Source organism: Thermoascus crustaceus (assembly GCF_041956765.1).
Source record: "Thermoascus crustaceus strain CBS 181.67 unplaced genomic scaffold VTN00scaffold_7, whole genome shotgun sequence".
Lineage (NCBI taxonomy): Eukaryota > Fungi > Ascomycota > Eurotiomycetes > Eurotiales > Thermoascaceae > Thermoascus > Thermoascus crustaceus.
In genome coordinates, this window is record NW_027192533.1 from 307,538 (window position 1) to 327,590 (window position 20,053).

At 53.7% G+C, this 20,053-nt stretch overlaps 7 protein-coding genes across 7 annotated transcripts; 3 read left to right on the top strand and 4 right to left on the bottom strand.

Moving 5' to 3' along the window:
• Positions 1-115: 115 nt before the first annotated feature.
• On the top strand, positions 116-2,896 carry VTN00DRAFT_9154 (uncharacterized protein; the record flags this gene model as incomplete). Its single annotated transcript, XM_069436083.1, has 1 exon — positions 116-2,896. The coding sequence occupies one exon, from the start codon at positions 116-118 to the stop codon at positions 2,894-2,896; it is 2,781 nt and encodes a 926-aa protein (XP_069284739.1).
• Positions 2,897-3,728: 832 nt separating this feature from the next.
• On the bottom strand, positions 3,729-6,920 carry VTN00DRAFT_9155 (uncharacterized protein; the record flags this gene model as incomplete). The annotated part of the gene is made up of 2 exons (XM_069436084.1): positions 3,729-6,465; positions 6,574-6,920. The coding sequence occupies 2 exons, from the start codon at positions 6,918-6,920 to the stop codon at positions 3,729-3,731; spliced, it is 3,084 nt and encodes a 1,027-aa protein (XP_069284740.1).
• A 538-nt stretch (positions 6,921-7,458) lies between these two features.
• VTN00DRAFT_9156 (uncharacterized protein) lies at positions 7,459-9,269 on the bottom strand (the record flags this gene model as incomplete). Its single annotated transcript, XM_069436085.1, has 5 exons — positions 7,459-8,218; positions 8,279-8,771; positions 8,826-8,905; positions 8,957-9,003; positions 9,084-9,269. The coding sequence occupies 5 exons, from the start codon at positions 9,267-9,269 to the stop codon at positions 7,459-7,461; spliced, it is 1,566 nt and encodes a 521-aa protein (XP_069284741.1).
• Positions 9,270-9,630: 361 nt separating this feature from the next.
• Positions 9,631-9,942, bottom strand: VTN00DRAFT_9157 (uncharacterized protein; the record flags this gene model as incomplete). The annotated part of the gene is made up of 1 exon (XM_069436086.1): positions 9,631-9,942. The coding sequence occupies one exon, from the start codon at positions 9,940-9,942 to the stop codon at positions 9,631-9,633; it is 312 nt and encodes a 103-aa protein (XP_069284742.1).
• Positions 9,943-11,380: 1,438 nt separating this feature from the next.
• Positions 11,381-12,805, top strand: VTN00DRAFT_9158 (uncharacterized protein; the record flags this gene model as incomplete). The annotated part of the gene is made up of 4 exons (XM_069436087.1): positions 11,381-11,466; positions 11,540-11,821; positions 11,889-12,022; positions 12,078-12,805. The coding sequence occupies 4 exons, from the start codon at positions 11,381-11,383 to the stop codon at positions 12,803-12,805; spliced, it is 1,230 nt and encodes a 409-aa protein (XP_069284743.1).
• Positions 12,806-13,941: 1,136 nt separating this feature from the next.
• On the bottom strand, positions 13,942-14,184 carry VTN00DRAFT_9159 (uncharacterized protein; the record flags this gene model as incomplete). Its single annotated transcript, XM_069436088.1, has 1 exon — positions 13,942-14,184. The coding sequence occupies one exon, from the start codon at positions 14,182-14,184 to the stop codon at positions 13,942-13,944; it is 243 nt and encodes an 80-aa protein (XP_069284744.1).
• A 2,524-nt stretch (positions 14,185-16,708) lies between these two features.
• Positions 16,709-19,504, top strand: VTN00DRAFT_9160 (uncharacterized protein; the record flags this gene model as incomplete). The annotated part of the gene is made up of 4 exons (XM_069436090.1): positions 16,709-16,817; positions 17,521-18,100; positions 18,168-18,844; positions 18,939-19,504. The coding sequence occupies 4 exons, from the start codon at positions 16,709-16,711 to the stop codon at positions 19,502-19,504; spliced, it is 1,932 nt and encodes a 643-aa protein (XP_069284745.1).
• Positions 19,505-20,053: the final 549 nt, after the last annotated feature.

Sequence of the window (20,053 nt, forward strand, 5' to 3'; positions counted from 1 at the left end):
AAACTATTACATCAGACCACCCGACATCACCCCTCTGAAAAGACACTTGTGGACGCAACTCAACTTAAACCTCCCCCTCAACAACCTTCTTCCTTACCAGACATAGCCGTTCACCATGAACGGAACGCAGTTTACAGATCGAGCCAACAAGGCTCTGCTGGACTCCAACAATCTGGCAGAGCAGTATGCCCACTCCCAGATTCTACCCCTCCATCTCGCCATTTCGCTCCTTACCCCGCCGCAAGATGAGATGGAGAAACAGCCCGCCGGCCACCCCTCCCACGAGGGCGCCGCCGCTCCGCTCTTCAGGCAGGTCGTCGAGCGCGCCCACGGTGACCCCCAGCTCCTCGAGCGTAATCTCATGAAGATGCTCGTTCGCCAACCGAGCCAAGATCCGCCCCCGGAGCGCGTCGCCGTTTCCCCCGCTCTCGCCAAGGTCATCCGCCAAGCAACCGAGCTATCCAAGACCCAGAAGGATAGCTATGTTGCCATTGACCATCTGATCCTGGCCGTCGTCCAGGACTCGCAGATCCAGCGCGCCCTGGCAGACGCCAACATCCCCAACGTCAAGCTCATCGACAGCGCTGTGCAGCAGATCCGCGGCAACAAGCGCGTCGACTCCAAGACCGCAGATGCGGAGGGCGACAACGAGAACCTGAAGAAGTTCACCATCGACATGACCGCTATGGCGAGAGAGGGCAAGATTGACCCCGTGATCGGACGCGAGGAGGAGATCAGACGAGTCATCCGGATCCTCAGCAGACGTACCAAGAACAACCCCGTCCTCATCGGTGAGCCCGGTGTCGGAAAGACCACCGTCGTTGAAGGTCTCGCACGCCGTATCGTCAACGCAGATGTCCCCGCCAACCTGGCTCAATGCAGGCTCCTCTCCCTCGACGTCGGATCACTGGTGGCCGGCAGCAAGTACCGCGGTGAGTTCGAAGAGAGAATGAAGGGCGTCCTGAAAGAGATCGAAGACTCGAAAGACATGATCGTCCTCTTTGTCGACGAGATCCACCTTCTCATGGGTGCTGGCTCCAGCGGTGAGGGCGGAATGGACGCTGCAAACCTCCTCAAACCGATGCTGGCCAGGGGCCAATTGCACTGCATCGGAGCCACGACACTGGGAGAATACCGGAAATACATCGAGAAGGACCAGGCCTTCGAACGACGATTCCAGCAGGTGCTGGTGAAGGAACCGACCGTCAACGAGACCATCTCCATCCTTCGAGGTCTCAAGGAAAAATACGAAGTGCACCACGGTGTCAACATCCTCGACGCTGCCATCGTCGCGGCAGCGAATCTGGCAGCCCGTTATCTGACCGCTCGACGACTTCCCGACTCGGCCGTCGACCTCATCGATGAGGCCGCAGCGGCGGTGCGGGTCACGCGTGAGTCCGAGCCCGAAGCTCTCGATAACCTGGAGAGAAAGCTGCGGCAGCTCCAGATTGAAATCCATGCTCTGGAGCGTGAGCAGGATCCCGCTTCCAAGCAGCGCTTGGAGGCTGCCAAGCAAGAGGCTGCGAACGTCACGGAGGAGCTGCGGCCACTCCGCGAGAAGTACGAGAGCGAGAAGAAGCGAAGCAAGGATATCCAGGATGCCAAGATCAAACTCGATTCGCTCAAGGTGAAGAGAGATGAGGCGGAGCGATCGGGAGACACCCAGACCGCCGCAGACCTCGAGTACTACGCCATTCCCGAGACGAAGGCTCTGATCGAACGGCTCGAGGCCGACAGGGCCAGGGCAGACGCGGAGGCGCGCGCGCGCCAGGGAGAAGCCGGTGAGACGCTCCTGGCTGATGCTGTCGGCCCGGATCAGATCAACGAAATCGTCGCCAGATGGACCGGCATCCCCGTCACGAGGCTCAAGACGACCGAGAAAGACAAGCTTCTGAACATGGAGAAGCATCTGCACAGGATCGTCGTTGGACAAAAGGAAGCTGTGACCTCCGTATCCAATGCCATCAGACTGCAACGATCAGGCCTGAGCAACCCCAACTCGCCCCCAAGCTTCCTGTTCTGCGGTCCATCTGGTACCGGTAAGACGCTGCTCACCAAGGCACTGGCTGAGTTCCTCTTCGATGATCCCAAGGCGATGATCCGGTTCGATATGTCTGAATACCAGGAACGACACTCGTTGAGCCGGATGATCGGTGCGCCTCCGGGATACGTCGGCCACGATGCAGGTGGACAGCTGACGGAGAACCTCCGACGCCGTCCGTTCTCAATTCTCCTGTTCGATGAGGTCGAAAAGGCCGCCAAGGAGGTGCTTACCGTTCTCCTGCAGCTCATGGATGACGGACGCATCACTGATGGTCAAGGCCGGATCGTTGACGCGCGGAACTGCATTGTGGTCATGACGTCCAACCTGGGTGCGGAATACCTCTCCCGCCCAACCACCAAGGATGGCAAGATCGAGCCTCAGACCCGTGAGCTGGTGATGGGCGCCCTCCGCGACTACTTCCTGCCAGAGTTCCTGAACCGTATCTCGAGCATCATCATCTTCAACCGGCTCACGAAGCGCGAGATCCGTAAGATCGTCGAGCTCCGTCTTTCCGAGGTCCAGCGCCGTCTCGAACAGAACGACCGCAACGTCAAGATCGAATGCACGGAAGAGGTCAAAGACTACCTGGGCGATGCCGGTTACTCCCCCGCCTACGGTGCCCGCCCGCTCTCCAGACTCATCGAACGGGAGGTCCTCAACCGACTCGCGGTTCTCATCCTCCGCGGCGCCATCAGAGACGGCGAGGTTGCCCGCGTCGTCATGCGTGAAGGCCGCGTCGAGGTCCTGCCAAACCACATCGAACCGATGGAAGACGAGGAAATGCTCGATGAAGAGGAAGCCCTGGCCGAGATCGAAGAGAACGCCGGCGGTGACATGGACCTCTACGAGTAAGGGCGTGCAGCTCTACGATTAATGACAATACGAAAGAAGTGAAGGACGTGGCATAGTCTACTTTTTTGCTTTTCTTTCTCTCCAACATTACTGATGAAGTTACGACAGAAAGGGTTATGATGTTTCTTTTTCATCATGTGCATGGGTGAGCGTTAGCGTGGCGTTGGGCGGATATGTTTTTTTATTTGTCCATATCGTGGTTTAATGCCTGTATTGTACATTTTGGTTTTCATCCTGTTTTTCTTTTTTCCCCTCTGGGAAGTTGAAACATAAAAATTTCCCCCCTCGGATGATGGTTTTTTTTCTTTCCATCTAGGGTCCTGGTGGGTGGGTGGTATATAGACTAGTGTTTTTTACAGTTCAGCATGCATAGAAATGCGGAACAATCGGGTATTAGATTTTATTTCTCAATTCATATTATAGACACTTGGGCTTTTCTCTCTCTCTTTTGATATGTATATATATATATATAGGAAAGGATAGTAGTATCCAAGTATCCAGAGTATGGGATTGTATTCTTTGGATTAAAGATGTCAAGGTAGTTTGTTCAGCCGCGGGCACATACTATATAGGTACTGTATAGTACATATACACACATACATGCATACACACATGTAGCATAACATAATACCATAAACCATAATGTATCTCTCGAATTTGTCTTGTCATATATTTCAATTCAATTTATGCTCGTCTCTAGCTTCAATTGTCTTAGTCTTAGATTAGATATCTGTTATATTATGGATACATATCATACAGTTACATGCAAATGCAATATCGCGTCTATAGCTCACGAATCCGGCTCCGTCCCAGACCTAATCTAACGTAGCCGTCAATCAGAAGAAGTGGAAGTATCCGTAGCAGGGCTCGGAAGCCCATAATCCCTCTTAAACACGTACCGCACCCAATTCCCCTCCTCGTCTCGTAGCAGCGGAAGCAGGACATCGTCGTCGTCGACTTCGCGCGCCAGATCCAGATCTTCCGCGTTCGTGTTCTCTGTAGCGGGGTTCGGCAGCAGCGCGGCGTCGATGTGCGAGTACTGCGACAGGAACTGCTGCATCTTGGCGGACTCGGGGTCCTTTTTCTTGGTTTTGCGAGGGCCGGAGCCGGTGGAGTCCGGGTTGTTGTGGCGGTTGCGGGCCTTTTGCTGCAGTCGTCGCTTGCGGATCTCGATCTGGCGCTCTTGGGTCTCCATGTCTACCTGGGAGGCTTTGAGGAGGGTGGGGAAGTCGGGGAGGTCTTCTTCTTCGACTTCTGATTCTTCTTCTTCTTCTGATGATGATGATGGTTGTGATGGGGCTGGACCTTCTTCGTCGTCTGAATCGGGGATCTGTTCGACGCCGGGTTTTCGTTCTGTACTGGAGGAAGTAGTAGCGCCACGTCCCCGTCCCCGTCCACCACACTCGCAGCCCAGCAGCTCGTGGGTCTGACACTTGCTGTCCTCGTCCAGCCGGAAGAGATCCTTCAGCTCCTCGCGCGAGAACTGTGCCATTCCGCTACCGCCCTTCTTGTTCTGCTGATCCATAACACTGTCCGCCAGCCCGATCTTCGTCACCTGCCGCTGCCAGATCTTCTCCTCCAGCCCGCCCTTGAGCAGGATGCGGTAGATCCGGCAGTGCCGCTTCTGCCCGTCTCGGTGGATGCGCGCCATAGCCTGCAGGTCCGTCGCGGGGTTCCAGTCGACGTCGAACAGGACGAGACGGCTGGCGCCGATGAGGTTGAGGCCTGTGCCGCCTGCTTTCGCGGAGAGGAGGAATGCGAAGCACGCGCTGGCGGAGGTGCGGTTGAAGTCGTCGACCAGCGACTGGCGTTTCGCGGAGGGGGTTGTGCCGTCCAGGCGGAGGAAGGGGAGGGAGAGAGAGGTGAGGAGGGTGGCGAGGAGGTTCAGGGTGGAGGTGTAATTCGAGACAATGACGATCTTTTCGGAGGTGTTTGTGCGCAGGTTGTGAAGGAGCTGGTCCAGGACTCGGATCTTGCCGCTTGAGGAAGGGGAGAAGTGACGGAGGAGGTTCGGGGGCAGACTCGAGAGCAGGTCTGTGATGGTTGCGCTGGGTACTTCGTCCGCGTTCTTGGGGTTGAGCAACGACGGGCTGTTGCACAGCTTTTTGAGGATGGTGATGAGCAAGAGAGCACTCTCAGAATTTCCAAGCGCGCTTTGGAACACCGGCGAGGCGAGTACATGTCGGTATATGTTTGCCTGGGTGGGCGTGGGATCGCAGAAGAGCACGTACTCCGTCTTTGGCGGCAGGTACTTGGCTAGTATATCTGCAGTTCTGCGCAGCATGAACATCGACGTGAGATTTCTCAGCTCTTCGTTCCTCGCTTCGCCTTTCTCGATATCTTTCTCTGTTGCCTCGGGCTGCCTGCTCCTCACGATTGGTCCTTCGAATTCCTTCATGAACGTCTTGTACGTCCCCAAAAGACCAGGGTTGACTAGATCTACCGCCGCGAAGAACTCGCTCAGATCATTCTGTATGGGTGTGCCAGAGAGAATTATTCTTTTCGCAGTATTCAGGGACTGGATCGCCTGTCCACTCTTGTTCTGCAGCGTCTTCAGCCTGTGGCCTTCATCCGCGATGACAATGTCGACACCAGCACCTTTTGTCAATCCCTCCTGCACCGTTCGTAGCTTCTCATAGCCAACAATCATCACACTGTACGCCTTGCCCGTCGTAAAGTCAGTCAGCCTCTTCCTCTTGTCGTCAAAGACAAACACCCCTATCCGCTCGTTGCCCAACCACTTCCGAAACTCCTTTCTCCAGTTATTGATGAGAGTGACCGGACACACGATCAACGCCTTCTTCACCACCGGAGGAGCTTCATATATCGGGTTCTGCTTCAACAGAGTCCACAACAGCGTTATCGTCTGGAGAGTCTTCCCCAGACCCATGTCGTCCGCGAGAATTGCTCCTTCCCCGTTGAAAGACCTCATGCCCATGACGCACTCGTAGAGGAACTTGACGCCCTCACGCTGATGCTGGCGCAGATGCTTCGCGAGTAGAGGATCGACCACCACATCCACGATCTGCTTGCCCTTGGGGACGGAATCCGGCCTCTTCATGACCAATGCTCCAGGAGCATTCGGATCGTGACGGGGGATCGGCTGCTTGGTCGGTTTCTGGAGCATGACGGTGCTCTGCTGCAGTGGGTTCTTGAAGGCATTATTCGTAGCCATGCTTTTCGGCGCAGCAACGTTGAGTGTCTTCTTTGCATCGTCTTTCTGTTTCTGTGACTGAGATAATGTCCTGGCCACTGGCCGCATAACTGTACGAGATGTCTTCTTCGCCTCACAAACCTGGATAGCAGTAGTAGAAGAAGGGGCAGGCGCACTCTTCGAGCCCTCCAGAAAGGGCCTCCCGGAGAGGAACTCCTCTTTCGACAAAACCGAATCGACCTCGACCTCCTTCCCTCCGATCGACAGAGTCGATCCGGGTTCCAGAGTAGCAGAATTGAGCATCACCCGGCCCATGTCCCGGCCGGAGACATCCTGCAGGTACGCATAGCCGTCTCGTACGGAGAGGATCCCGTCCCCGTCCCAGGTCTTGTGCTTTTTGGTGGTGAACTTGCGCCTGGTCGTGTTAGGGTGGGGATCGTCAATTGAGTCTTACTTATAGAATACAATTCCAGGCAGAGAACGGGGGAGAAGGAGAAAAAAAAAGCTGCGAGTAGAGACGAACCAGAGAACGTTGTAATACCCCTCTACTCCATCACTATCATCCGTCTTGGCGGCATTATTCTCGTTATCGTCATGGTTATTACTACTGTCTTCAGCCGCGTCCACATGTAGATTCTTCACCTGGAAAAGAGGCTTCCGGGAGGTTAACTGCGGCCTTGAAGTCAAGCTTGAAGCCGCTTTTCCCGCTTGAGGCTTGATGTCATCCACCTCCGGATCGTCGTCCCTGTCAGTGCTCACGCGCTGCCGTTTTGCTGGGTGAGAAGCGTGCTCATCGCCAGTATCGTCAGCAGGTTTTGACTGGGTGGGGCGATTCCTTATCAAAGGAGGCCGGAAGGGCTTGAAGACCATGGTGAGATCGGTGATTTACGGTCTTCTCGCTCGCCCCTTGGGTTGTTCTCTTTCGATGGAACTCTCATAGGTTCGTTTGGAGGAGAGCGCGCAACGCGTTCCCCGTCTCGTGATCACGTGAATGTAATGACTAAACGTACTGCGTATGTCCCGACTACTCGTGATGGCCTTCATTCTCATTTCCGAGAGACGCTGGAATAATGAACCTTAAAAGGACCTGTTAGGCTCTCTGGACTTATGGCTAGTTTACTATGGAACTTAGTGGCAGTGATGAAAGGGTATTCAAGTCATATTATCTGTAACTAGATAGTACTACCCAGGTAGATACCGTATGTACAGCGGAACGTTATATTTCAGTTCGTGAAGCATACGGAAAAATAGGTACTTGCAGATTTAATTAATATCTACATATATACCCATAATCCTCCTGGAATACGTGCGAAGATAATGGCGGTGAAAGAATGGTATATAACGAAGGCGCAGTTTTCCAGTCATGGTGTCATATTCGAGAAAAAAAAAACGATCGGATCGAGTTGAATTATTTCGCATCCTGCGCAAGCTTCTTGTCGCCCAGAGGGATGGATTGCGGCCCCTTGTATGTAGATTGCCGGAAGATCCACCAGATGGCCACGAGGATAGTCAAACCCCCGGTCATCAGACTAGCGTAATTCATCGACGCTGCATCAGTAGGCAACGCGTACGGGAAGCAGAAGATAACGATGAACGCGAGGATATAGATACAGCTCAAGATGTTGACTGTATAGCCAATGGGGGCTGGCATCCAGAAATGGCCAGGCGCGACCGAAGAGCGCCGGGTGAGGACGTGCGGCAGAATAGCGCTAAGGTAAGAGAGGGTTGAGAGCTGGATGTAGGAACCGATAAATGCATTGAAGGCGGTCGTCGAGCCGACGTAGATGCAGGCAAGGATCGTGATGATGCAACCACAGATCAAGGTGGCGTTGAAAGGGTTGTGCATCTTGCTGTTAATGCGCCCCAACCAGTTACTGAACGGGGTGGCATGGTCGCGGGACAAAGTCCAGAGAGTTCGTCCGGCGGTGATGTAGCAACCAATGCAGGTGATCAACGTTGGTATAAAGGCAACGATGAGCAGCCCCAGCGCTCCACCCCTTGTTCCAGTTGCTTGGTGGTAGATCTCAGCGAGCGGGAAACCGTAGACGGTTGTCAGGACCTTATCCAGATCCTGGATAGAGTAGAACATAGCGATCATATAGAGGAATCCAGTGATGAATCCGACGACCATCTGTGCCAAGACAGCCTTGGGAATATTTCGGCTCGGGCTGGCATCCAGTCAGCCCATGTGCAAATTGTAGGTCGGCAGACATAGCGTAATTTCTCACCTTGGGATCTCTTCCGCAAGATGCGAGGAGAGATCGGGCGTTCCCACACTATACGCACCGTTGAGCATTCCAGCTACGAACACGAAGCCGTTGCTGGTGTATCCGGTGTTGTTGGACCAATTGCGCCAGACAAAGTCATCTGATGCGTATCCGACACCGTTGACATGAGGCATGACGGCGCAGACGATAATGCTGATGAGCACACCTCCAAGGATGAAGAACATGCCAAGGTTTCCGATGGTTGGAAGCGCTCTATTCGCGAAGAGGACGGTGCTGCAGCAGACCCATGTGCAGATGATGAAGCTGACGAAGACATGCCACGCCTGGGGCTGAAAACCGGGATGGAACAGCGCATACATCGAGACGGTCTGGTTGCCCAGGATCGCGGACATTGAAGCAGCACCAAAGATCCAGGCCAGGGTGTTCCAGAAGCCAGCAAAGAACCCGCAGACACGGCCATATTTCCCTGCGGTCACCGATGCCCAGTGGTAGACTGGGACTCTGGTCAGCAGCTCGTAGGGAAGGTTGGTAACCTGTTGAGACATACCACCACTGGCGGACGGCATTGCAGATGCCAACTCTGCAATCGATGCGGCGACCAGCCAGTAACAACAGGAAACCGCAATACTGGCCCAAAATTAGACGACTGGACTCGGTGACAGGGGATGGACAGCATACAATTCATAGATGACACCAGGTGGACCGCCATTGCTCAACGCCACGGTCTATAACAACACCTTATCAGCCCCAGATCCCGGAAAATTAATTTATATAGATAGTTTATGTATGCAATATCAGAACTTACCACACTGCCTCCTTGGGCAATCCATGTGTTTCCCGTCGTCACGGCAATGGCACAGATGCTGAGCAGGCTGAAGTTGCGCTCCAGCTCCTGGCGATGGCCGGAGGCATTGACCAGTTCCTCTGAGACCTGGTCATCGGCCACGGACGGCACCGTCTTCAATTTCTCCGGGGCCCCCTCCTCAGACATGTCGAAAGAAACGGTTCTGGACAAAAGAGGGACAATAGAGAATGGGAGGGGTATCTAATAAAACAGACAAAAGAGGGCCGGGGAAGGGAACGGCGAGGGGGGAGAAAGACGTGCGAGACCAAAAACATAGAAATACGGGTCAGTCGTGCTAAGGCAGCTAGAGATTGACACCGGCCTCTACCAGGAAGGGAAAGCAACGTCTATCTTGCAGGACGCAGTAGGAGAACTGTTCCAGAACGGAGCAGCCACCAGCCAGCAACGTCGCATGTCCCGCGATCTAGGGTGTCAAGCGCATGGTCGTTATCCGGCGTGGATGTCCTGTCAAGTTGCGCCGTACAGAGTATGGGACATCCATATTAGCTCAGTCACCCCTTATCTTTGCGAGGGGAAGAACCGTGGAGGGGGTCCTTGAACGGCTCCGTGGGACCATGATAGCAGTCGAATCAGCAGACAAACGCGGAGACGCGGTGGCCAACGGGCTCCACGCAAGCGCAGAGCGGGCTCGGTTGGCTTTGGTCTCTGGAGAGGCGGAGGCCTTGCCCGAAGAGGGAGCTTGAGCAGACCCGAGGTCGTATCCCTCACGTGATCCCGTCTCGCTGCGACCACGGGCCTCGTTATAAGTCCTTGCGTCCTCTGTGATCCAGGGAGCGGTACGACTCCAGAAGTATACCATGGCTTGCATACATGGATCTGGGGTGCTTGTCCTTCCGCGCCCACTCTCCCCGGTGCTGGTTACACTGAAGTCCCTCGTGCTACTGCGTATGCGTCCGAACGGCAGAACCCGACGGGTTTTTACCGTTCCTAGCATGGCCATGTGGCGTGGGAGAACCTCGACCGGGTGAGTTCTGAGCCAGAACTTGAGAAAAGTCTGCGGCGGATTCGGCTGGAGTCACGATGCCCTATCGACAAAGACCCTGCTGCCCTCAAAGTTCAAGATACGGGAGCAGAGTTACAGTAGGTTAATGGGAGTGGGTGCGGTACCCTAAAGGCTTAACCACTGCCAATGATGATCCCCGGTGCAGGATGTCGGAGAACCGGGTTGTGCAACTTCTGCTGCTGAGGTGGATTTCCGATCGGGTGGCTCGCACTGGCCTTGCCACCTTGCAGTGCCTCGGGATACGCAGTGCCTGCGTAGAGTTGATCTGATCTGTCCATTCTGTGATCTTTGTCATCTCGAGCCTGGGCCACCTCTAGCGCGCACACGCATTGCCCGGTATGACGACGTCCAAGAGCGACTATCTACCAAGATTTGTATTTTCCCTTACGCACAGTGCACCAGTGGTCCTTCACAGGCTCAGCCTCGATCAAGTTGATCTGTCATGTATCTCAGAGATCTGAGGATAATCCATCGCTGCGGGGTCCCGATGACATTTTCGATGGTCGGCGATCTATCCATCTCTTGATTCCAGTTTCTCCCGGCCCCTTCCATCCCAGGGGATTTCTAATGCGCGCAGCTCGCGGTTCTGGCGGGCTGATAGAGTTCGACGGACGACCCTGCGTGGGCTTTCCCTTCTGCGGCTACGACTCTGAGGTAGCATAGCCAGTCCTCTTGATTCCATGGCTACGCTGAAGGCGTGACGAACCCTGTAGATGAGTTATGGATGGCTTTCTACAGGGACGAAGTGTTCTGGATATGGAGTCCCTGACCCCATCAGCCCTGAAGGGCTCTGGCAAGCTGGAGAGATCACCGCGTAGTGGAGTTCTTGCGTCGCAGACAATAGTGCATTCCAGGGTCCCCCCAGATGCACCACCGATTGGTCCGGCCCCTTGGGTCATTGCTATGTGGGATTCAGGTACGCAAGACGCCCAAGCCTGCGAAGGTTCACTTGCTCCGCTCGGATTCCCACAAGCTAGAGAGATTACAAGCTGCACAACAAACTATGGGATCGGACGCTTTAACTTTGGCCTACCATCGCAAGTCGGCTCTGCCCTGCGGATCTTTGCCGAGCGCGTAAATAGTAAATATGCATTGATATTCGTCTGGGATTCCACCCCCAGGCCCCTCTGCATAGTAAAGACTCCATATTTAATGACATCCCTTGCCTGGCTCCTCGCCACCCTCGACGCGGTCTTCGTCGGCTCCTGTTCTGTTCGATAGGGACGCCGTCAAGATGGCTGGTACGGCCTTTGGAAGGAGCTTCGCAAGGGAGACATGGGCGCTCTACGCCGTGGGGATGTTGGGTGTTGTGCTACGATTGTGAGTGCTGAGTTCGACTGTGGCGAGCTGTGCCATCCCTGTTCAGCGCAGTAATTGACCTGATATTCTGCAGTACCGCACGAATTAAACGACTCGGGTTACGAAACCTGCAGACCGACGATTATGTGATGGTCTTCGGCGTCGTGTGGTACACGATACTATGTGTGGCGCTGAACGAGGTCGCCTCCGGTGGAGGGTCGAATCTGATGACTCCAGAGGACATCAAGAATCTGACGCCGGAGACGCGTGCTGAGAGAGTCAGGGGCAGCAAATGGGTCTTCGTCTCCGAGCACTCGATGGTCTTGACGATATGGAGTCTGAAGGCCTGTATGCTGATCATCTATGCCCGTATCACGTAGGTGATCACCAGCTCTCCTCGTCATGATGGATCTTGATGACTGACATCCATGGTAAACAAACAGGGATGGACTGCGCCAACGACGTCTCATCAACTATTGTGCCATCTATGTTGCGCTTGGCTTCGTTGGGAGCGAACTCGCCCTATTCCTCACCTGCCGGCCTCTACACAACTACTGGGCAGTTCCGACACCTAACTGTCAGTTCATAGCCTTGTCCTCAAGACCTGTGACGCGTTGGCTGACTGCTCCTAGACCAATGCTCATCCTACCAGCATTACGAAATCATCCAAGGATGTTTCTCGATCACGGCAGATGTGTTCATGCTGTTCGTTGCGATTCCACTTCTCCTGTCGGTCCGCTTGCCCCTCAAGCAGAAGCTGATCCTTGTGCTCCTCTTCGGAATGGGAGTATTTGTCATTGTTGCCGCGATCCTTACCAAGGTTTACTGTCTTGTTCCTTCGCTCATTGATTACGTCTACATGAATTGGTATTTCCGGGAGGCGACGGTCGCGATCCTGGTCACCAACCTGCCGCTCGTGTGGTCCCTTCTCCGTGATATCTTCCCGAGCCTCAAGAGCTGGACCGGTGGCTCGAAACGTGCGACTTCGGACCGTTACAAGACCTATGTACGCTCACGCTTCAGCTCACGCTGGAGCAAGCCATACATGTTCAAGAGCTACGGGACTCCCGGTCAGACCCAGCCATCGCCGCGGTCACCGGAGTTCAGCATGCATCCGTTCAAGGTCATGCCTCAACCACAAAAGGAAGTGTCCGACGTCAGCGTCCGCCAGAGCGAAGAACCGTCAGAACGGGACATTAGTGATGACGGTTCCGCACGTGCTCTCAGGATCAGGCAGGACATCACCGTCACCATCGAGCATAACCACGATGCGGACGTGGAGCAGGGATCCCCTCCCCATCAACACTGGATGCAGCCTCAGACGCACACCGTTGCGGCGATCCACCGCCCAGAACCATGAAGAGTCCTATACAATTATTCCAGCCTACGCATTTACTTTCCTGTTACGACTTTGATAGCCATTGACGGCCTTTCACGAGAATGATTTCATTATTCCATGTTTCTCTTCCTTTCGCCCTGGGACCCCTCCCCCCGCCTCGCATTCGTCCCGCCAGGTGTAACGCCGTGCAGGACCGTTGACGATCTATTGATGCAAATCCTCGACTTGGCAGAGAATTGAAGGTACCGGACATCCCGAAAGAGGAAAAGATGGACTGAAGGTCCATGCCTTACTTCCCCCTCATGACTGTCATCTCGAGTCCAAGCGTCATCCGGGAAATGCGATAGTCATGGTCACCGAAGTGACCGAAGTTGGGAACAGCATGTGTCTTGTGGAGGAATGGGAAATCCCACACCCACCACTGCTCGACTACTCGACCATTTTTGGCAGTGCTCGCAGCTCGCCAGACCCACGCACCCACACGAGAGGACACAGAAATTGCCTCAGCTATCAGCATGCCATCCATGGTCGCACGTTGTCTATTCCTGGACGACGCCGGACTTGGCTACAGGTCACTCCGTCGATCGTCGATCCAAATATTGCCATTTTGCATGCAGATCCCCAGGTTTTTTTTTCACCCCTTGAAAAGCCGGCAGTTGTGTGGTGGTGTGACGTATTCTGGCGATCTTTCTGAGCGGCCGCACTAGAGGGATGCAAGGGGGAGGCCCATGCCCTTGGAAAGACAGCCCTGGCCACAGCTTTGGAACCTTTTGACAGTTGATACCCCGCAAGAATTGCGGATTGATCAAATGCCGGTCAGGAAACTGGCAGCAAATCATGTATGTTACTGTACTATGTATGTACACTACGGAAGTAGAGTAGCAGTACAGACAAGTGTTTTGAATTTGTTCATTTATTGTGGCTAGCGACTGTGATCTACTCCAAGTACGACGACTGCATAAGCTCTTTGCCCCGGTCGCTCTGGCTTGACCAGTGTAGGGCATAGCTCGGGGCCTCGGGCAGACTAAACACAGCCTCCCTTGTCCTACCTAGGCGACCGCACTAGCTTAGCGTCCTTCCCCCGCTGCTGAAGCCCTGAGCCTGAGGTCCCCAAGAGCAGTGTTGAAGTCATAGTCCCTCGACGCCTAAAAGGCACTTTAACAGTGATCGCCATGGTCACTGAGCGCTGAGCAGCGACCATCGTCATAATCGAGCGCACTCGAGCCTTTTCGTGACCTTGGTCGCGTGCGCGAAGTCTCCCATATCGCACAACCTTTGGCGGATCCTCGGTACCGTCTGTCGCCCGTGGGATGTGCCCACATCCAGAACCAGAGCCATGGCCAAGACTCAGCGCTCTCCAGGAACTTGAACCAGAAAGATGCAGCTAGACTCTGCAGCATCTTGGACCGTGGATTGAAAATTCAATAGAGCGCGCAGCCAAGAAGGGGCTCGGGGGCGCGCGGCGGCCAATCACCTCGCCCCGTCGAATATCTCCGTGACTCCGTCCGGACGATGATCGTCGTCTCCATCCCCGTAGCTTATACCTACGCCTGACGATCCTCCGTGGTGGGAAAAACAAAAATCCACTTGTCCTCGCGAGTTAAAGTCAATCCGGGCAATGAGAATTTGAGACGCAGACCCTGATGTCCTCCGTACGGATACAACACTGATCCCTGCTTTGTGCAGACGCAGGCAATAATTATCAACTAGTTTGAAATGGCCATGGCGTGTAATTTACCACATCCGTCTCCTCGGTTGCCTGGTCCAGTTGCATCAGCCATGCAAAGAATTGACTGTACGGGGTGGGTTCATCATATGGCTCGAGACTTTGAAACTTGGACTTGATTATCATGATCTACCTCCAACCTACATACTTAATCTTTCACCGCTTCAATGCCCCTGCCACGCGACCTCGACTTGAGTCGGTGATTATCAGGAACGAAATCCAACCTCAGATACTCCTCCGTACATACATACTGTGCAGTCTGCATACGACTGCCGTATAGGGAACGGGACCCATCGCACGCCCCCCACATCCTCTCTCTTTTACCACGGTTGACAAGAACCGGCGCGATGCTTCTTCCTTTTTTGCTCTCTCGAGTCATATCCAGCAAAAAGGCTTGACGCGCGAAGCATTTTAACCTACGCGAAAAATTGGCGCTCAGTGCGGACTGTGCGGGTACATGATTGATCGTTGCGGGCGGTGGGCCAGGGCCACACACGCCACGAAAAACAAGAATATCCACAATTTCTTGATCAAGGCCAAGGAACGTTCAAAAATTGCGATTCTCTAAATTTGTCTCATTGGCTCAGCGAACTGCCTTATACGAAATTCTTTGTGGAGTATTACTCCGTTACTTTGTCCTTGGTTTGCTCCGGACATACGCAATTACTATCACCGTGCTTCCCTGGTCACCGTATCACTCAGTGGGTCGGTTTCTGCAGACAGGGATATCTCGGCCTTCCCGCTTGTGAGCTTATACGAAATAAATTAGCCCATCGTGCCCCTTGCAGACTGCAGCAGTTTTGTCCGGGAACCTAGGTTTCAAACCTTGCAGGCCTACCTACCTAGGCCAAAGCAAGGAATTAAGATCCCCGTCGCACGCGTGGCTGCGGCCGTTGATCTGACTCGTGCGGCCAGGGTCTTCAGGGACTAAAAGAACTTTTCGGGAATAAGCATGGCATGGCATGGGCGTGGCATGGCAGCCATGCGATGCCCCCCATCCATGCCATGAGCGACGACAAGACCAAGGTTAGGTTTGACCTACTCCGAGTCTGGTAGGTGGTATCGATCTTGACAAACATTATTCTGGGCAGGCTGGGCAGTCCGGAGGACCTACTGCCTATAGTAGTAGCATAGAGTCATGGATCCATTCTCCATGCATAGAAAAAAAAACTTTTGAAGAGTCTCGAAGCCTAGAACCACCCACACTCAAACGACAGCTGAAGTTTGAAAGAGCACGTGGGAAACGGTGTCTTTTAGGCATCCAAGGTCTTCATTCTCGGACCAAGACCTCATTATACTATATCGAGTAGGTAAGTTGACAAGTTGTCCTTGCTGTTTACATCGGCTTCCGAGTGCACCGTGACTGAAGATTTTTTTTTTCTCCTCCTTCCCCTGTCGATTCCCGAGTGACCGAGTCGCTGCAACGGCAGTATGTAACTGCTGACTGGGATGTTTTCCGGGATTGATCTGCACGCCACGGTCCTATCCATAACAACCCCTGGTACATGGAAAGACACAGGGGTAGACGCTGTTCTGCCCCTGACCATGCTCCCGCTCCCAGCTTGTCTAGACTCTCTCTAGAACACCTTCAGGTGGTTGTCGAACTTCGTATGGAAGATTCTACACCTTCGATCAGAGGGTGATCATGTGACTGCTACCGTAAGGCCGGGCGCTTATCGCGTGTCCGACGCGGACAAGGTTATTTATTTGTTTGAATTTGGAATACCCTTTTGCCTTTTACTTGGCATTATTATGATTATTTCTCCGGACGGGTTTTCCTTTTGGACAATTTAGTCGACATGGCTGTCAAACTCAAGTTCAGCTTCTCTATATGGAGAGGACTCGGTAAATCCGAGTCCCTGTCTCCAGCATACGACCGACCCCACCTCGCCGGAGCGGCCGTAGCCTCGTCTCTTTTATGAACAACACTTCTATGCTCGGGGGAACTTATCCGTACCTCTTATTAAATATTAATAATTATAGGACATCACAAGAGGACAGTACAGACCTGCCCCTCTTGTTATTATCGTCTATTTCCTTTCTTGTTCTCGCTGATTGATATTCGATCAGTCCTTTACTGATCGACGTTCTCCACTACTCGTTTTATGTGACCTGACTTCACGACGAGAGATCGGATCAGGTAAACTGTATTGTACAGTACTAACTGGTCCGAGGTGGCTGGGCCAGCACAGCGCAAGATGGCATTATCATCATCATCGTCATCTTTCTTGGGTCTCGAGGGGCTGCATGTATTCGTCACCGGAGCTGCCGGGGGCATCGGCAGTCGGGCGGTGCGGGAGTTCCTGGGTAGGTACCTAACATAAGTCCCCTGGTTTGACTTTGTGTGATAATGATATAATATCATGGTCTTTTTTTTTGGAAATATATTACTTTTCGTGCTCTCTAGCTTTTCCTGTTTATTTATTCAATGCACATCGTTTGTTGTGAATGATTATTATTGTGTCAGGAAATGGCATGTCTAATGCACTATTACCATACCCCTGAGTCTGTATTTTCCTGGTTTTCCTGGTTTTATCTTCTGGTTTCTTGTGAATCCGCTTCTGTCCAGAAGTTTGTGCCTGCCTGGAACCAGGAACAGATGCATTATTTGCATATGTTGACGTTGGGACTTTTTCGGAAGATGATCGGATTATCCGGTCGGATGTTGTCTCTTCCGCGATGCTATCTGGATACTACTGCTGAGAACGACGCCGTTCTTGGCAATTGATAGTGCGTTTTGTATAGTGGATGTTTTTGCTGGCAGCAGTCATGGATCCTGATGTTGACGGTCAGCTATGTTGATGACTGTTTCTTGATGCTTACTATGATTTTTGGGTGTTTTGTAATGACGCAGAAGGAAAAAACATGATATACCTTGTGCTCTGTGACAACAGCGTCCGGAATCTAAGCAAATTACACATGGCATGATCCTTACTCCTCCTGACATGTCCTTGCAATCGAAAATCGGAACAACAGACATATCATTTAATATCTGACACCATCTCAATAGACCAAGGATGCAACGTCACCGCGCACGACCTCCGCACTATCCAGATCCCCATCGAGGACGGCCAGCAACATGCCCGCCTCCACACCTTAACCGGCGACATCTCCGACGAGGAGTCGATCCGCTCCTGCTTCGAGCAGGCCCTCAGACGCTTCGGCCCCGTCAACATCCTCATCGCCAACGCCGGCGTCACGGACGAGAGCAGCGAGTACCCCATCTGGGACCTGCCCCTGGACCTGTGGGAGAGGATGTACCGCACCAACGTCCGCGGTACCTTCCTCACGATTAAGTACTTCCTGCGCGCCGCTCGCAATGCGCAGGACGCGCTCGGGCGCGAGCTGGAGAACCTGGCCATCGTGGTGACGGGCAGCGAGACGGGCAAGTTTGGCCAGGCGGGCCATTCAGAGTATGCGTCTGGTAAGGCGGGGTTGCAGTATGGGTTGGTGAGAGGGGTCAAGAATGAGATTGTTCGGTTGAATAGCAGGGCGAGGATCAATGCTGTTGCGCCCGGGTGGGTTGATGCGCCTATGATTGAGGGCCGGCTGGATGATCCGGGGGAGATGTGGGCAGAGGCGAAGGCTACGTGGGTAACCCTCGTATATCAGTTGAAAGGAAAGGAGAAGGGGGGAAATACTGATGTCTATATCTAGAGTACCACTGAGAAAGATCGCAAAGCCAGAAGATGTCGCTCGTGCGATGGCCTTTCTGGCATCCCACCGCGCGGCAGGCCACATCTCCGGTGAATGCCTCAGCGTCGACGGCGGCATGGAAGGCCGTCTGATCTGGAGAGAGAACGAGATCGTCAAGACATCGCCAACCGCTGAAGAAACGAGGATGCAGGAAAAGCTACAGATGACAATCCCCAGAGGCATGCCAACCCCCAAACGGAACAAAATCCGCGTCGTCTTCACCATCGACCTCGACGCCGTCTCCGGCTGGCTCGGCACAGGCAAGCACCCGGACAACGTCCTCGCGGACTACTCGTCGGGCTTCTTCGCCGCGCGGGTCGGGGTACCGCGCTTAGTCCGGATGCTCAAGAAGCTGGGGATCGCGGACCGCTGCACCTGGTTCATCCCGGGCCACTCGGCGGAGAGCTTTCCGGAGGAGGTGCGGCAGGTCGTCGAGACCGGGTGCGAGATCGGGCTGCACGGGTACGCGCACGAGGGGGCGTACCAGATGAGCGTGCAGCAGGAGCGGGATGTGCTGGAGCGCTGCATCGAGATCGCGAGGAAGTTGACGGGGAAAAAGCCCGTGGGGTATCGGGCGCCGCTGTATCAGGTGCGGGAGTCGACGCTGGATCTGTTGGAGGAGTATGGATTTGAATACGGTATTTCCTTCCCCTCCCCCCTCCCAATCTACCTACCTAATATAGACATATATAAATATTCATCTAATTGCTAACAACCACTGGAAAACAACAGACGCCTCCCTCACAGACCACGACTGCCGCCCCTTCTTCGCCCCCCGGCGACCCCCCATCCAACCCATCGACTTCTCCCTCCCCGCCTCGTCCTGGATGCACCCGATCCCTGCCCCCTCCTTCTCTGCCTCCAACCCCCAGAATGATCAACCATCCGACCGCCGCCCCCTCGTCTGCCTCCCCTGCAACTGGTACATGGAAGACATGACCCCCATGCAGTACCTGCCCCACCTCCCCAACTCGCACGGTTACGTCGACGTCCGAGTGATCGAGCAGCTCTGGCGGGACCGGTTCCTGTGGATCCGGGAGAACGAAACCAGCACCAGCGCCGGCACCGGCACCGGCACCGGTACATCCGATACCGATCCTGACGATAATGAGGATACTGATAACGGGCCGATCTTCCCCCTCGTCATCCACCCCGACACGAGCGGGATGGCGCACGTCATCGGGATGGTGGAGCGCATGTTGACGTGGTTACGGGGGTGGGCTGAAGTGGGGGAGGTCGAGTTCTGTCAGGCCGGGGAGGTGGCGGGGTGGTTTCGGGAGAAGGAGATGGGGAGGTAGAAAGAAAGAAAGAAAAATTAATGGTATATAAAGGGGGGTGTTGAGTTCCTTTCTTTCCTTCCTGTTTGGGAAGTACTGTAATTTAGGTAGTTAGATGAGATAGGATGAGTACCTAGGTACTAGGTAATGGTAGAATTAGAATATAGATAAGTTAGGTAGGTAGGTAGACTGGACCAGAAAGTACAATGAAATTAAATTGAAAGGATTCGATATGCTATCTACACCGACTATTTGCGCTCTACGTCTTGCACAGAAAGTCTCAGACATATATATGTCTCAGTCCTAGAATGGATAGATTTCGAAGCCTACTTTTTTAGATGGAATGCATCATGACACGTACAGACAAAATATCAACGTCAAGAAATCATCATGCAAAAACGCTTTACTTGATCAGCAAAACTACACTAGAGACTAAATACTATATAAAAACGCCATGGGCATGGGCATGCATGGTATATTCTAAGGTAGATGAAAATGCAGCCTCAAAGGCTCTTGAAAAAACAGAGAGGGGATCGTCACATCAGATAAGCGCATGAACATGAGCGTGGG